The sequence below is a fragment of the Papilio xuthus genome, unplaced genomic scaffold (assembly GCF_000836235.2).
Source record: "Papilio xuthus unplaced genomic scaffold, Pxut_1.1 DF827789.1, whole genome shotgun sequence".
NCBI lineage: Eukaryota > Metazoa > Arthropoda > Insecta > Lepidoptera > Papilionidae > Papilio > Papilio xuthus.
The window spans coordinates 540,074-556,158 of NW_013530860.1; the positions used below are offsets into that span (position 1 = coordinate 540,074).

Genomic DNA, 16,085 nt, shown 5'->3' on the forward strand with positions numbered 1-16,085 from the left:
TCTATAAGAATTAACGTGATCTTTGAAATCTAAATCTCTGTTGACGTAGATTTTGGTCCCAACGGTAGACGTAAGCAACTCACTAAATACTTGTAGATAAGTTTATGCCTATGGGCAGTGGTCACTTCGCTATTTAAGCAAAATCAGGTGGCCGTTTGACAGCTTCTACTAAAAAACAAAAGAGTTGCATAAGTACCAAATTCTCAAATTCATTCGACAAATGTCAGAGTAATGTGATGTCAATTTAAGCCTATAAACATTGGTTTCAGAGCTCAAAACCTCTCTATAAAACTTATAGCCATTCCTGTCTGATAAAACAGATTGCTTGTAATGGAGATTTTGGTCTCAGAAATAGGTGAAGTTACCAAGGAGTTTTGATGGATTATTAGGTTGTTACCCGTCAAATGATTGCTATCTCTAGTTCCTAATACATTTCAAGGTTAAATATTTAGCACGGATGTTTTCAAAGGTATATATAGGGACATGTTTGGACAACCGAGGTCATCGTACGTGTAGAGCCCTCTGACGACACTGGACGACACGCTTTCTCACTTCGACTCGAGTGACGACAGCTAAGTATACTATCACGTATGCACATCGCGTATAACATAGCAGTGCAACTTGGAACTGACATGTTCCTACTTTTATTAGTTACTCTGTGGCTTGTGTGGTCTTTGAAGAACATCTGGCGTTTAGCTTTGGTTTATTTTAAAGCTTGTTTTGTCTGAACATTGGACTGGTATGATTTGAAACCTGTTGTGTTTACGTTTTGCATTGTATATGACATTGGCTCGTAGTTCAATTACTACACCAAAAGGTTAGTTACATAACTCTATTTGTAAATATAATATGTGTCATACATTCTTGACCGCGCCCTTACGTATTGACTCACGACAAGTTGGCCACTTGTCGTTATCTGGTCGTAAATAATTTATCGCATACTTATCAAGCCTGTCGTGCGCGATATTGCTCAGTGATAAGTCATGTTGATAATGGTAACACCTTGCAATAATCAAATGGGGAATTTGAAATAGTTGTTTTTGTACTACATATAAGTTATTAATGTATTACGCTCTTATCCATCGAACAAATATATTAGGGACGTCTTTTTCTTTAAATACTTTGACTTTGTTGTTTTAATATAAATGAGGTTTGTAAATAAACATATAAACGATATGCATATAGAAGATATAAACTTAAATTAAGAGTAATTTTCTCCAACTGTACACTGAATTGCGTATTGTAAGAATAGCAACGCTTTCAATCTCGAAAGGGGGTAACCAGATGCGTTGTGGGCGTGTGATGAATCAATGAGTGATGTGTGACCAGATTTAATGAGCTCTGATGGCCTCGTGCCGCGTGAGTCACAGGGATGCAGAAGAACTGGTCACCTTCTACAATGACATTGATTTCTTGTTATATTAAATTTGTTTGGTTTTAAGTGAATGTTTTTAAAGAGTACGTTGTTATTAAACTCTAAATCTGAGTCTCGTTTAAATTAACCCAATTTATGGATAGAAGTAGATTTATTTATTTATTTCTCCTCATATTTTAAGTCTGTAAATAAATAGGTCTCTGTAGGGCAAAATGCTTGGTAACCTCGAGACATTGAAAGCGAATCCATATTTTTCCTTGAGTCCATGTACGTGTGGAGTCAAATATGGTGTCCCGGCTCACCGGCTGGCAGCCGCTGATCTTGAACTAGAAACCGGCTTGTGGTGACGTCACTAACGCAAACCCGTTTACCACATCGATGGTTGTAGATTTTATTTGACTTGTATTTTAGTATTGTCTTGTTGCCACTGTGAGTTTCCACTAAGTTACAAAAACATATTGTCATAGAATTGTTTTTAAAACAAAACTGAAATCTTTATTATTAATGCGAATGTTTAGATGGATGTTTGTTAGAAGGTATCTCAAAACGGTTGCATGGATTGATGGCCTAAATGTAGAACATAGTCTGGAAGAACACATAGGCTACTAACTAAGTATTTTTTATTTCCGCGCGGACGAAGTCGCGGACAACTGCTAAGATAAAAAAGGGTCTTGACACACGGACGGACGGACAACAAAGTGATCCTATAAGGGTTCCTTTTTTGTCCTATGAAGTACGGAACCCTAAAAACATAATAAATTAAAGTTCCTAGTCCCCTTTCCTCGTTTCGTGTCTTATTTTATCAATATTTAATTTTAAAACATCATCAAAAACATTAAATTTAAAAATTGCATGATTTTTTAAACAAGAGCCATTGATTTGACAATGTACAGATTGCAAACATTTATTTTGCACCTAATTTAATAAGTTGATTAGCGACCGTCTGTGTGTTTGTCTAACCGGTCCACACGTGGCCGGGATCCTGCACCTCTGTATATCATCTCATGTTATTAAACAGTATCGTGTTTGTAGTTATGTGTGTCCGGGTAAAGTTGTTTGATCCAAGGAAATTATCTATACTTCTTTTAAGCTTTATTTTTATACTAGCAGTCGCCCACAAGTCCGTCTGTGCGGAAAATAAACTTTATAATAGCTGTTTTCTTCCCGACTACGTTCTATGCCACATTTCAGCAAGATCCGTTGAGTCGTTTTAGAGATACATCTATAAATCCAAAGGCATTTATAATATTAGTAAAAAGTAATGAGCTTTTTTTAAATTTTTTTTTCATATTAATTAGTATTTACCGAAAAAATCCAATAATATCTTTGCCTTAATCTTGGTTTCCACTGTAATGTTAATACAAATAAAATATTTACCTATATAGTAAGAAATCAATATGTTTCTCTACGTGTATCGGCAATGGAAACTTAGTCTAAGTTTAGCATGATGTGCATCAACTCGGCGTGTCGATTCACAAGCAAAACAACAAAAACTTTCTTTAAGCGGGCCTTGTAAAGGCGTCGTGTGCCAAAAAATCGTAAAGGCTTTCGGGGTCATTGCACGGAGACGCGTCGCGGATTGCATGTCAGGAGCGTATTGCCAACAATCACATTAGGAAGTTATGTAAAAGTTTACCTGTCGCCCGCGACTCTGTCTGCGGATTTTAAAAAAAACTTAGTAACCTACGTGTTCTTCCAGAATGTTCTACATTTATGTCAAATTTCACGAATATCTATACAGCCGTTCTGGAGATACCTTCAAATAGATATCCATCCATCAAAAAAAATAATTAGTGTGCTATGTTTCCTTTAGACTATGGTCTGCATCTATGCCAAATTTCATCAAGATTCGTTGAACATACATCCAAACATTCGCATTTATAATATTAGTAAGAAGTAAGATTGCTTTTTTATTATTACTTCCTACGCTGCATTTACAGGTTAACTTAGGACTAGGCTATGTGCGTTTTGTTAGTAAAATTGTTGGTGGTCATGCACATTAGAGATAGAGTGTTAAATAACATATAGGAAGTCGAGAAAGGAACTGGCAGTTGAAGTGTTGGCTCTTGATTTTCAAGGATAAGTTAGATGGCTAGTCAGTTTAAACGTAGGTTTCCACTGCAGAACACATAAATACAGTGTTTTCTTTTATTTTATCATAAAGACTCACATGGATGACGAAATGTTTAACACATGTTGTTCCACAGTAGAAATCCGTGGTTAAAAATATCGTATTTATTCTCTTGTTTCAGATTCCAACACAATAAGATCTACACATATATCGGCGAGGTGCTGGTCTCCGTCAACCCATACAAGAACTTGGATATTTACAATGCACAGCACATGGCCCAGTATAGAGGCAGGGAGATGTTTGAAGTGCCCCCTCATGTGTACGCTGTGGCAGACGCCTGTCAGAGAGTGCTCAGGCAGCAGGTGAGGGATACTTATAATGGTATCTTACAGTCGAGGATGTTAATTTCCTACCCACTATTGAGAGTGTTTTTTATGTCATAAGGTGGCAAACGAGCGAGCGGTGACCTGAAATCACTGAAATAGCAAAGTGACCGTTGCCCATAGACATACGCAATTACATATGCGTTGCCAACCTGTAATCGACGGAGGATGCATGGAAAGCGAAAAAATATTTTCGATTTCCATGCATCCTCTCATCCGGAAAGTCCACTTCCACTTCCCATCTTTTCCTTATAAAAAAAAGGGTGGGAAGGGAAAGAGGACTAAATTAGGCATTAGGCACACTCATCAGACTGTCCGCAGAATTGCTTCCACTTGACGCCTGTTTTCTGTGTGGTCGTGGTATTTCACCGGTCGAGCCGGGACTATTCGTGCGAAGATGTTAAAGCGGGCTCTACCACTGTTAAAATTGTGTTGTTAATATTATAATTTAATATAACTTTTACTAATGCCACGGATATCGTATATCAATGTGCGGTTGTCTATTGCAAATGAATCAGTTTGCAAACATAGTTGCAGTAGCTAACGACGTTCTAATGTTCACTTTCTATTCTATTAGACATGTCTCTTTGTAATTGTAACCCATCTTAGTTACATTACCATTCTAAACCTTAATTAAGTCTCAATGTAGACAAACTTGTGTACTAAGTCACTGTCACATTGGTAACCGCGTGAATAAATAATTCGCGTAATACAACTAAGCGATTTTATTTAGTGGAATTAGGATTTATTCACTGTATAGATAGATTCATCTTTCGAATAATTCAAGAATTAGTAACATTTAAAGAGTAATTGTTAGTTTGGAATTATTGTTCGCGTATTGAACTAATTTTGTTGTCCTTTTTAAATTATAATATAAATCTGAAGGTATTTAAATTGTGAATTTATCTTAGTTGAAGCCATAGTTTTTAACTGGTTAAATTGCCTCATTAAGCACTTAGGCGATGTAGTTTATTGGATTTAGGATTAATTAGAAATGACCTTGAAATGAAACCATACTTTGCATGAGACGTTTATAATTAATTTGAATATTTTTTTTATATATACAAAAAATGTATTTATGTTTGTGCCCTATGCCGTCCTTAACCATTAGATGTATTTTATTAAGACTTTGGTGAGATATTCTGAGGAGGCTAAGGTAGGTTTGTGCGTAAATCTAACGAATACATATATTTTTAATTTTTTTTTTCTGGAATGACTCTTTTGACAATATTAGGATTTCTAACTTTATTTTCTCGATAACATTGGCATTTGTAATGCACGTATGAAATTTTTAAATGAATAATTTCAGTGTAATTTCATACCAAGTATATCCTGGGGTTTTCCCGTTGACATCATGTTTTTTTTTAATAATTTATTCCGCAACCCTCACGCAGTCAATACAATAGACACGCGACCGCAACACAACAAAGTTGGCGACATTGTCATTTTTTTTAATGTATTGGTAATGGTCCTAAGTTTAATATTAACAAATTGAAATTTTCTCTTTCTACGTAAAAGAGTTTTTACATTAATTTTTATAAAGTTGGCAATGGATGTACTTGTACAATGGATGTATTGCGAACCTTAATGTATTCACATGCCCTTTTGCTAAAGGTTTAATCAAGTCATAGACGTGCCATCTAATAATTTTGAATTTATGATTATTGTGAACATTTCGAAAGGTAAATATCTATCGTGTCCGTTCTACATATATTCCTATTCCTCTTCTCGTGACGTGGCCCAAACTGTGTTGCGTGCCATACGTTCGCCACCCCTGGTATAGTATATTCAAACACCTATTTCGCGTTCACGTTTTTATACTAACAAATCCGAGTATGGTTCAAATTAGATACCATCTTTAAATAGTCCATTCCTTTTCCATCTATACTAATATTATAAAGAGTAAGAGTTTGTTTGTTTAAACGCGCTAATCTCAAGAACTACTGGTCCGATTTGAAAAATTCTTTTTTTGTTCGATAGTCCATTTATAGAGGAAGGCTTTATGCTATATAACATTACGATGCGACCAATAGTTTTTTTTTATATAATAATTCCGCGCGGACGGAGTCGCGGGCGACAGTTAGTACATAATAATTTAATTCATATGAGACAGTTTGTGTAACTTCCTTGCAAAGCATCTCTTATTCCATTCTTGTATTGTTCGTTTAACAAAATATAAGCATAAACTCGAGTCGAAAGATCGTAAAGCTTCGCAAATGACTTTGGATCACCTCCGCTTTGAAGTACGTCTTTGGGTACTACGGTGTTTAAAATGTAATAAATATTTTGTTTCTTTTGTATTGTTCTTGTAATAACTCAGTTTATTACACTGAATATATGTATACACCGTATTCAGTCTTTATTTTGTCTGATTGATGGTTGGATGATGTTCCTCTCGATTCTCGAGCCTGAATGTATTTCCGTTGCAATGTTACCTGCTGTAGCCTACATTGTTTGATTATACAGTCTGAGATTCGTTCAGAATGTTTCCTCGATATGTTATAAGTGTACCGTCAAACGATATTTTTGACTGATTCGCGCCTTAACAGTAGCTTTTCAATGACGATACATTTTTTAAAAAAATGTTTTGTCAACTTGATGAATCTTTGTTCGAAGGTATCTCCAGACCGACAACGGATCTCGATGAAATTTGGCATACATGTATCCTGGAATAATACATTGGCTACTAATTATTATTGTTAATTCCGCGATATGTATATGTTTTTAGTTTTACCATAGTGGAAATTCGTGCTATATTGAATTTATTTATTTCAGGGCAGGGACACATGCGTCTTGATATCCGGAGAGTCAGGTGCGGGGAAGACGGAGGCATCAAAATTTATAATGAAATACATCGCCGCTAACACAACGCAGGTTCACAGGGAGTATATTGATAGGTAAGTGATAAGTAAATATTGATCAAATAACCGTGGGCTTTCACTGTTGAAACAGATGTACGAAAACATATTTTTGTCTCTGTTTGTTTTATAAATAACGATAGTGACAACAATATATTTCAACAGTGGAAACCCATAGTAAATTGTCTTCTGTCTTAAGCAGAAGTCGTAAATATTTGGTCCACACTGCTATAGAATCCTAAAAATTAAATCTCCCATAATGTTAATGTGAATAAAATGTCTATTTTCAGAGTAAAAAACGTTCTAATACAATCTAATTCCATCCTGGAAACGTTCGGAAACGCGAAGACGAATCGTAACGACAATTCGTCTCGATTCGGCAAATACATGGATATACACTTTGACTACAAAGGCGACCCTGTTGGTGGACATATCAGTAATTATCTGCTGGAGAAGAGTCGGGTTGTCAGTCTGCAGCCTGGCGAGAGAAACTTTCATTCCTTTTATCAGGTAAGAAATTGCAATGAGCTTTAATAGCGTAGTATTGGGGCTTTGATTCCGTTTTGTCAGAGGTATTAAGGGACAAATGGTTATGGTGGATGGTATAACTTGATAAAAAGGCGATATTTATCTTTGGTTTATAAGATGGAAATATTGTGTGTGTTATCAAGAATGTATAAACAACTGAAAATATATGATATATCGATGTACCGTGGGATTCTGAGACCAAAAACTCCCTTTAACTCTTTATAAGTTAGTGGCGATATTTTCACCACCACGATTTTTATTTTTTTATCACTGAAATTCTCACTGTGCATAGCATCTTGTTTCAGTGATTTTCATAAAAAAAAATAGATTTTTGTTATAAAGAAATACTTTTTTGTACTACTGTTTTTGTAATAAATATAAAAAAAATTCCACTGTCTCCTCCTTATGGCCGTTAAAGGTTTTATACAGACATTTTGATCTCAGAAATCAACGGTTAGAAGACTTTTTCTATCAGTTTACAATACGAATTAAAATAAAGTCCTTTGTTATGACCTTTGAAAAGCGATAAAAAAATTATTTTTATATGACATTGTTATTGATTTTTTAAACTTCCTTTTTATGTTTTAAATAATATATTTTATCGCATTTGTCCTTGATTGACCACTTCCTGTTAACTTGTATGTGAAAATGTATGATTGTGTAAAAATTATAGAATCATGCAAAAGGTTAACATAGTAATGCAAATAGCACATCTGCTAAGTTCAAAGATATATGTAAAGTTAACCTGCAATTGGCCAGTGCGACTAAGACATAAACCCAGAGTTGACAAGCTCTTAGGTACTCGAAATCTACCTAAAATCAGAAATTAGAGTAGGTTTATGTAGGTTTATCTAGGTAGAGTTTTAGTAGGGTTCGAAACCTTCCCTAAGTTCTGACTTAGGGTAGGTTTCGAGTCCCTTAGTGAGTGTAATAAACACGTACGTTTGCTAGTAAGTTGATAAAGTTATGAATTAATCCAATTAGTAAATGTTAGAACGTCCATTGTTGATACTATTCGAACGTTACAATACTCGTTATGTCTAAACATCGATTGTTATTCTAAGCGTTCGTTTACATTGGAAACGCGGAAGATCGGCGACAAACTAATGGAATTATACCTTAATAAAGAAAGCTAGTAATTTATTCAATGTATCGTGTTTGCTATTAACGTGAGTTTTCATTGACGAAACAAAAATTAATTGTTATCCTAGTTTTTTTAAAGCAGATATAATATGGATTGGAAATAATGTTAGTGTTGATGTTTATTATGTTAAAAGATTTTCCAACTATAATAAAAATAAAATTTCGTGCGTCTGTCATTTGGAGTAGCATGTATTTCCACTGGCGCGACTACGATTGCTATTCAAAATGACAACTGCTAAGTGGAAATGAGCCTTAACATAGATTGCAGTTCAAGCTGAAAAGAAAAGGAATCTAAACTCTGCTTTGTGGATCTCATTTCTGCTTATATCTAGAAATATAATAATAGACAAGACATTAAACTAAATTATTTCTCATAAAATGTGACAATAAAAATCTACTTTTTCTAATTACAGTTATTAAGTACAAATAATCCATACACAAAGAAGTTCGGGCTGAGCTCGACCGAGGTGTATAAGATATTGGGCAGCGAGCGCGGCACCGCACACGATTCTAAGCTCTATTCTGTTACGAATAGTGCATTTAATGCATTGGGATTCACCTCTACGGTGGTCGAGAATATTTGGAGCATTGTCGCTGGTGTTATTTTATTGGTAATTTATTTTTATAAAATGGTTCAACTTATCTACATAAGTTTTGTTTTAAAACTGTCCTAATTAGTAAGACTAAATGTCGCCCTCGAAACCTCCCGCACTGACTTAAAAAAACTTAATTATTAGCCTATGTTCTTCATCTGTGCCAAATTTCAGCGAGATCCGTGTAGCCGTTCTGGAGATATCTTGGAACAAATATCCATCCATCCATGTAAACTTTCGTATATATAAGATAAATTTAATTTAAAGTTGTATTAATTGCTAAGGATTTTATTTTTATTAGCATACGAGTAAAAATTATAATATCAATATGTTCGAAACAGGGCGAGCTAAGTTTCACAGAGACAAGCGAAGGCGAGCTGAACATAGGCGGTCCTTTGCGCGCCTGCGTGAGCGCGCTGGGAGTGAGCGAGACGGCGCTACGCGAGGCGTTCGCGTGCCGCGTGCTGGCGGCCGGCGGAGAACTCGTCAGCAAGCGGCACTCGCTCAGCGACGCGCACTACACGCGGCTAGCACTCGCCAAGGCCGCGTATGATAGGTTGTTCAGCTGGATTGTACAAGAGGTAACATCTAACATTTTAATTAAATTATTAATAAATAGCTTTTGCCCGCGACTTCGTCCGTGCGAAATTAAAAAAAAAATTATAACTAAATGCCCATGCTACTACGTGTTCTTTAAAACTATGTTCTACACTTGTTGTAAATGTCAAGAGCCAGGTTAAGCCCCTTTTCCACTGATTTTAGACTCATTTTTCACTAAAATACTTTGGCGTGGAACAGAATAGGGAAGTCGGAAATTAATCCTTTGCAGGGACTTTTTTGGCCACATTGTAGTCGTATTTTTTTTAAATAAAAGTTATATGTATTACATTTTTGAAAAGTTCCTAACTATACTAGAATTTGTAATGCAACTTTCGCCTTTATTATTCAGTTTTTAAAGTATAAATTCATTTAACAGATCAACAAAGCGATCGAAGTTCCGAAAGGCACGTACCGCAGCACTTTGATAGGCGTGCTCGATATCTACGGCTTCGAGATATTCGAGACCAACAGCTTCGAGCAGTTCTGCATCAACTACTGCAACGAGAAGCTGCAGCAGCTCTTCATTGGTATGTCACTAGCTTCGCAATATATCTGATCCTGTTTGGTTTTTTTTATGTCAAAGATTATAGTGTACTGGCAGTCATCCGTGTCTTTTGTCTTTTGTCTTTGAATTAAAAAAAACACTTAATAAGTAGCCTATGTGTTCTTCTAAACTATGTTCTACATCTGTGCCAAATTTCATCGAGATCCATACAGTCATCTTGGAGATCTTCTAACGAACGTCCATCCATCCATCTAAACTTTTGCATTTATTATATTAGTCAGATGTTGCAGACTAACGAATTATCTTTTAACTTAATGTTGCAGCAAGAGCAAAAAAACCCTATAGATTATCGTAGATTGAAGTTGACAAACATAAATGTGGTTTATGTTGCAGAGTTGGTGCTAAAGCAGGAGCAGGAGGAATACGCGCGCGAGGGTATCCAGTGGTCTCCGGTGCAGTACTTCAACAACCGCGTCATCTGCGAGCTGGTGGACGCACCGCACCAGGGCATCATAGCCATCATGGACGAGGCCTGTCTCAACCCCACCAAGGTCACTTCTCTACGCTAAAACACCACCATGACTCTATATACCAGTGCCGGAATTATTATATGTCTTAGGTTTCCTCTCATCACATCAGCTATATGGAGCCAACAGCTGGGCATAGGCCTCCCCAAAAGATTGCTACGACGCTTGGTTCATCCTAGAGTAAGATAAATTATGGGGCTTAGAGGAAGCCTCATAATTTATCTTACTCTATCTCCTATACTAGTCTTATTTTATTATCCAGGTTATCCCTCGGAGGAGCGAGAAACCTTGATGAGCTTGAGTCATTGTTCACTTCTAACGGGCGACCTCCATAAGTGAGGAACTCTGGTTAGAGAGAAACCTCTATAAACGTGTAAAATATCGCGCTCCCATGGACTATCCGTTATCCAGGTTCGACTGTATATAAAAAATAGAGAAATGATTTCAGATATCAGACAGTCAGTTGCTTGAAGCAATGGACAAGAGATTGAACGGACACAAGCACTACACGTCGCGACAGCTCAGCCCCACTGACAAGAAACTCAAGCACAGCGTCGACTTCAGGATCACGTGAGTACACATTGATTTATTTGTGTGGTCCCTCGAGCCGGATGTTTGTGTTTGTGTACGCACTTCATTGTACACCTTTATGAAATACTAGGTTTTATTGTGAAAAAAGTGGCCAAAAGAGTTACTGTGGCAAGAATCAGGTTCTTTTTACTAAAATAACATGTTATTGGCAGCCATTATGCGGGCGATGTGACGTACGCGATCACAGGCTTCATGGACAAGAACAAGGACTCTCTGTGGCAGGACCTCAAGCGACTGCTGCACTCCTCCAGCAACACCTCCCTCGCACACATGTGGCCGGAGGGCGCCACTAATATACAAAAAGTATGCATTTTTTTATCGAATACATATGTAAATATACTTTTTAAGAAGTATGGCATTGACAGTAAAATATTTCAGCTGATTTCAAATTAAGCGCTTGTAAGAGCTGATAAGCGTCTTCCCAGGTTTTATCTACGACGGATCCAAAAGGAAAGAAGACATCATCTCATCATCTCAAGCAAGCTTCTGAGCTTTAGCATAGTATCAGTCGAATTGTGAAAATTTAAAAAAATATAATATTGTGTTTCAGACGTCGAAGCGCCCCCCCTCGGCGGCGACGTTGTTCCGCAACTCTATGTCTGCGCTGGTGTCGGGTCTGCAGAGCAAGGAGCCCTTCTACGTGCGCTGCGTCAAGCCCAACCCGGTACAGGCACCGCACGCCTGGGACGAACAACTGGTATATATTCATTTCAATATCTTTTCATGTATATATGCTTGTCAGAATTGGTACTACAATGGTAGACGAAAATAGTCTTTTTGGAACTTATACTAGACATTTTTATACAAAGTTAATGTATTGTAATTTGTGTGAATGTATACTGTACTAGCTGTCGCCCGCGACTCCGTCCGCGTGGAATTAAAAAAAATATTTAGTAGCCTATGTGTTCTTCTATACTATGTTCTATATCTGTGCCAATTTGGACCAGGTCAGTTTAGCCATTCTGGAGATACATTCAAAGAAACATTCATCCATCCATACGCATCGCATTTATAATATCAGTAAGATTATTGTTACCAGGTGCGGCACCAGGTGGCGTACCTGGGCCTGGTGGAGAACGTGCGCGTGCGTCGCGCGGGGTTCGCGTCCCGGCAGCGCTACGACCGGTTCCTGAAGCGCTACAAGATGCTGTCTCAGTACACGTGGCCCAACTTCCGCGGCACCAGCGACCGCGACGCCGTCATGGTGCTGCTCAGAGACCTGCAGATCAACGACGTACAGTTTGGACACACTAAGCTATTCATTAGGTCAGTTTAATCTAAACACGTGTCGTCACCAAACATTTCGGATTATGCCCATTTTGAGCTAGCAACAATTTTTTTTATATGCAGACATTTACAAACAAGCAAACGGCCATCTGAATTCACCGAAATAGCGAAGCGACCGCTGCTCATAGACATCCGCAATCGCACTTAAGAGGAGACGCACAGAAAGAGAATATTTCCCCTTTCTATGCGCCCCCTGTTTTATTATAAGAAAAGACTGTTCATGTATGTGTATGTAGGAGCGCGCAGACGGTGCACGCGCTGGAAGCGGCACGCGCAGAGTTGATTCCCTCCATCGTGGTGCTGCTGCAGAAGCTGTGGCGCGGCACGCTCGCCAGACTGCGCTACAGGAAGATGAAGGCAGCTCTCTTCATATTCAATGCATGGAAGTAAGTTACCTTCAATAATGCAGCAGTGTGTTCATACGAAAGCGAACAGACTTAGAATTAAATCTACACACAGTGACCAATTAAAGACTCTGAGTTTGGATGTTACTCTTATAAGTTGGAAAATTAATTTTAATCAATGTTTCCCTAGACGCTACCGCTACCGGCGTTACATATCCGAGCTGCAACAGGAGTTACAACGCAATGGTGGCGTCATCAAGAGGTGGGCGGAGCCTCCGCGACGCGTACCAGTCTCCATCATACAGGCGGCGTACCGACGCTGGCGCGCGTACCTGGTACTCCGGCCCGTACCGAGAGACCAGTGGCCGCAGTTGAAGCTGAAGATATGTGCCGCCAGCGCCCTCCGCGGCAGACGCTCGTACTGGGGAGCTGCGAGGTTGTGGAGGGGGGACTACTTGGCCGTCGATAGCTATAATGATAAAGCTGGTTAGTTAAGTCTTTAGAATAGATTTTAAATTTATTTATTAAGAGAGAATTTTTATTTAAAAAAAAAGAAAGTTCCAAGTGAGAACTGAGATTTTGAGTAGTTAAGATCGTCGGTGGCTCAGGGGTTAAAGCACTTGACTTGTAATCTGCAGTTTCCGGGGATCGAATCTCTAACTTTGTGTAGGTTCCGAGCCCATTAGTGGGGACGTGTGTGTGCTGATGATCAATTTTTAAGAAATAATATTTTGTTCCAGCTGTATACAGATCAGCGCTGGCACACCTCCAGAAGTCGCACCAGGTGGGTCGTGCGGTGTTCTCGTGCCGCGTACACAAGTTCAACAGGCACAACAAGCTGGCTGCGCGCGCGCTGCTCGTCACTGACACCGCGCTCTGCAAGCTGGATGCCAACACATTCAAGCTGCTTAAAAAACCGACACCCATCACTGAGGTAACTTCGAATACTTGAAGTATCCAACATATGTCGACAGATGTCGCTAAAAAAACCTCCTTTCGCATTAATTTGAACTGTTTTGACAAAATTCAAAAAAATAAAGAAAAATTGTATCTTAACTAGTCAATTCAACCACAATACCACCTGATGCTAAGTGGTAATCTAGTTGAAAGATGTTAATTTAAGTAACGTTATTCGATGGCGTAGCAACGTTACTCTTGAAGGTACCAAAGTTTTATTTGCAATTTATTTGAATGCTTTAATGTTAATTTGAGTCCTTCACAGATAATAAATCTACAAGTGTTATGTACTGTGTATAGGTGGGCGCTGTACGTGTGATGAGCGGCGACGCGCAACTGGCGGTGATCAGCGTGCCGAGCGCGCGCAACGACCTCGTGCTGGGCCTCGTCGCGCCCGCAGACCCCACGCCCGACCTCGTCGGCGAGCTGCTCGGCGTGCTCGCACACAGATACCACGCGTACGTACATACACACGCACGCACAGACACTCAAACAAACACAGTAAAACGATAAAAATTATAAGTCTTTGTATTCACCTGTCAATATCGTATTTATATTGGCTGTCGCCCGTGAGTCTGTCCGCGCTGAATTAAAAAAAACTTAATGTGTTCTTCCAGACTATGTTCTACATCTGTGCCTAATTTTAAAGAGATATAATAAACATCCATCCATTCATATAAGTAAGATTTCAAGCAACGTCTAGGATTTTTTTTACTTTTATTGATATATTCCAATCCAATTTTAGTATACACAAAAGTAAAAGGTAATTTTGAACAGGTTAACGGGATCAGAGCTGATAGTGGAGGTGGAGAGCGGTGTGACGACGCGCTGCATCCTCGGTGGGAAGAGTCGCGCGCTGCAGCTGCCCCCCGCACCCCCGCACCACTCGCCGCACTCCCCGCACTCCCCGCACTCGCCCACGCCCCCCGCCCCCGTCCCGCCCTTCACGCATGCGCACAACGTCATCACGTACCATCCCACATCCGCGCGCGCGTAGCAACCACTCACACACTGACAATCATGTATAGTTAAACAAAGATATAAGGGGTTAGACAGAATGAATCGCTCCAAAACGATTCCTTAACGAATTTCAAAAGTTTATAGAACTGAAAATAACTTTGGATAAGTCACGTGATTGTCACGCCTCAGTTACGTACATTATTGAAGTTCGTTATGGAATCGCGTCGAAGCGTATGCACTTTGTCTAACCCCGCTGAATGTGAGAGGCGCTACTATCGCGGTTAGTTCTCTCAGAATATATATAAAACCTACTTAGGCACAGAAGTTGCCATAAAATAAAAAAAAAGCTGCAGTACAAGTATCTTGTGACAGTTTTTTGACATTGACAGAGTGGCGCTAGTGAACTGTCAAATTAGTTTGACTTTTGGTTCAACTAATGTCCGAGTATAATTGTAAGGGAAACGTAGAGCTTAAAGGTCATGTCACACTAATACTGAACTGGGAATAAGTAAGTAAAAAGGGATATAGGTAAAAACACCCAAAGTAGTCAAATAAATGCGCTGGACGCGTCGTACATATTTTATATTCAAAAGGTGATTTTATTTGGTCTTAGGAGCATGCGGCGTTCTCTCGTCGTCAACGCTTAGACGCCGCGTGTTTGCTACGAAATGGTGCAGTTTGGTCTAAAATAATAACCTTAAATCATATTAATAATGTTTTAAAATGAACAAAAGTTTTAAGCTTAATTTCTTTTAATAGAACTACATATATATTTTTTACAGTTTATTGCTTCAGTGTGATGTGACCTTAAATTAGTGTCTTATGATGATGCCTTAAATATATACACTTGTAATACTTTTATGCTAAAAAAGTATAGAAAAGTGCAATTAAAATTGAAATTTAATTGTTGTAAGAGTTAATATTAAATTTAATTAAGTTCGTAAATATTAAATAATATTTCGTATTATTGTAAAGTATTTTAAAAACGTAACAAATAGTATTTATTTCATTATTTCTGTGATTGTTCAAAACTGATTTCAAATAAAATTGATAATTTCTTTTCTTAAAATTGGAATGAGAATAACGTACAATGAAGACGTAAAAAAATATTCATACTATTTTTTTTTGTTTTTGTAGTCTAGCAACACCGATTTATATTTGGGGAATAATGACATCTCGTGTCATAGTGATTGTCAAAAGAAGTGTCATAGTTATTTTGTGTTAAAATTACCTATTTTTGTATTTTTGAAAATTTTTAGTAAGCAAATTAAATATTTTCAATGGAGATTGTTGAAATTGAAATTCAGTGTTTGTTAATTTTATGTCAAGTTCCTTTCGATATTAAAAAAAAAATCCGTGGATT

The 16,085-nt window shown here is 38.0% G+C and overlaps 1 protein-coding gene across 1 annotated transcript in view; it reads left to right on the forward strand.

The window, feature by feature from the left end:
* Window positions 1–15,307, forward strand: part of Myo31DF (Unconventional myosin ID) — a 30,489-nt gene extending 15,182 nt beyond the window's left edge. The window contains exons 2-17 of the mRNA XM_013308903.1: window positions 3,628–3,808; window positions 6,605–6,726; window positions 6,978–7,197; window positions 8,772–8,969; window positions 9,293–9,532; window positions 9,928–10,078; window positions 10,450–10,607; window positions 11,032–11,153; window positions 11,327–11,477; window positions 11,725–11,871; window positions 12,214–12,440; window positions 12,698–12,847; window positions 12,996–13,291; window positions 13,546–13,739; window positions 14,063–14,220; window positions 14,540–15,307. Of these exons, the coding sequence (XP_013164357.1) occupies window positions 3,628–3,808; window positions 6,605–6,726; window positions 6,978–7,197; window positions 8,772–8,969; window positions 9,293–9,532; window positions 9,928–10,078; window positions 10,450–10,607; window positions 11,032–11,153; window positions 11,327–11,477; window positions 11,725–11,871; window positions 12,214–12,440; window positions 12,698–12,847; window positions 12,996–13,291; window positions 13,546–13,739; window positions 14,063–14,220; window positions 14,540–14,759 (2,935 nt within the window). The 3' untranslated portion in view covers window positions 14,760–15,307. The remainder of the gene's footprint in view (window positions 1–3,627; window positions 3,809–6,604; window positions 6,727–6,977; window positions 7,198–8,771; window positions 8,970–9,292; window positions 9,533–9,927; window positions 10,079–10,449; window positions 10,608–11,031; window positions 11,154–11,326; window positions 11,478–11,724; window positions 11,872–12,213; window positions 12,441–12,697; window positions 12,848–12,995; window positions 13,292–13,545; window positions 13,740–14,062; window positions 14,221–14,539) is intronic.
* The last annotated feature ends 778 nt before the right edge of the window (window positions 15,308–16,085 follow it).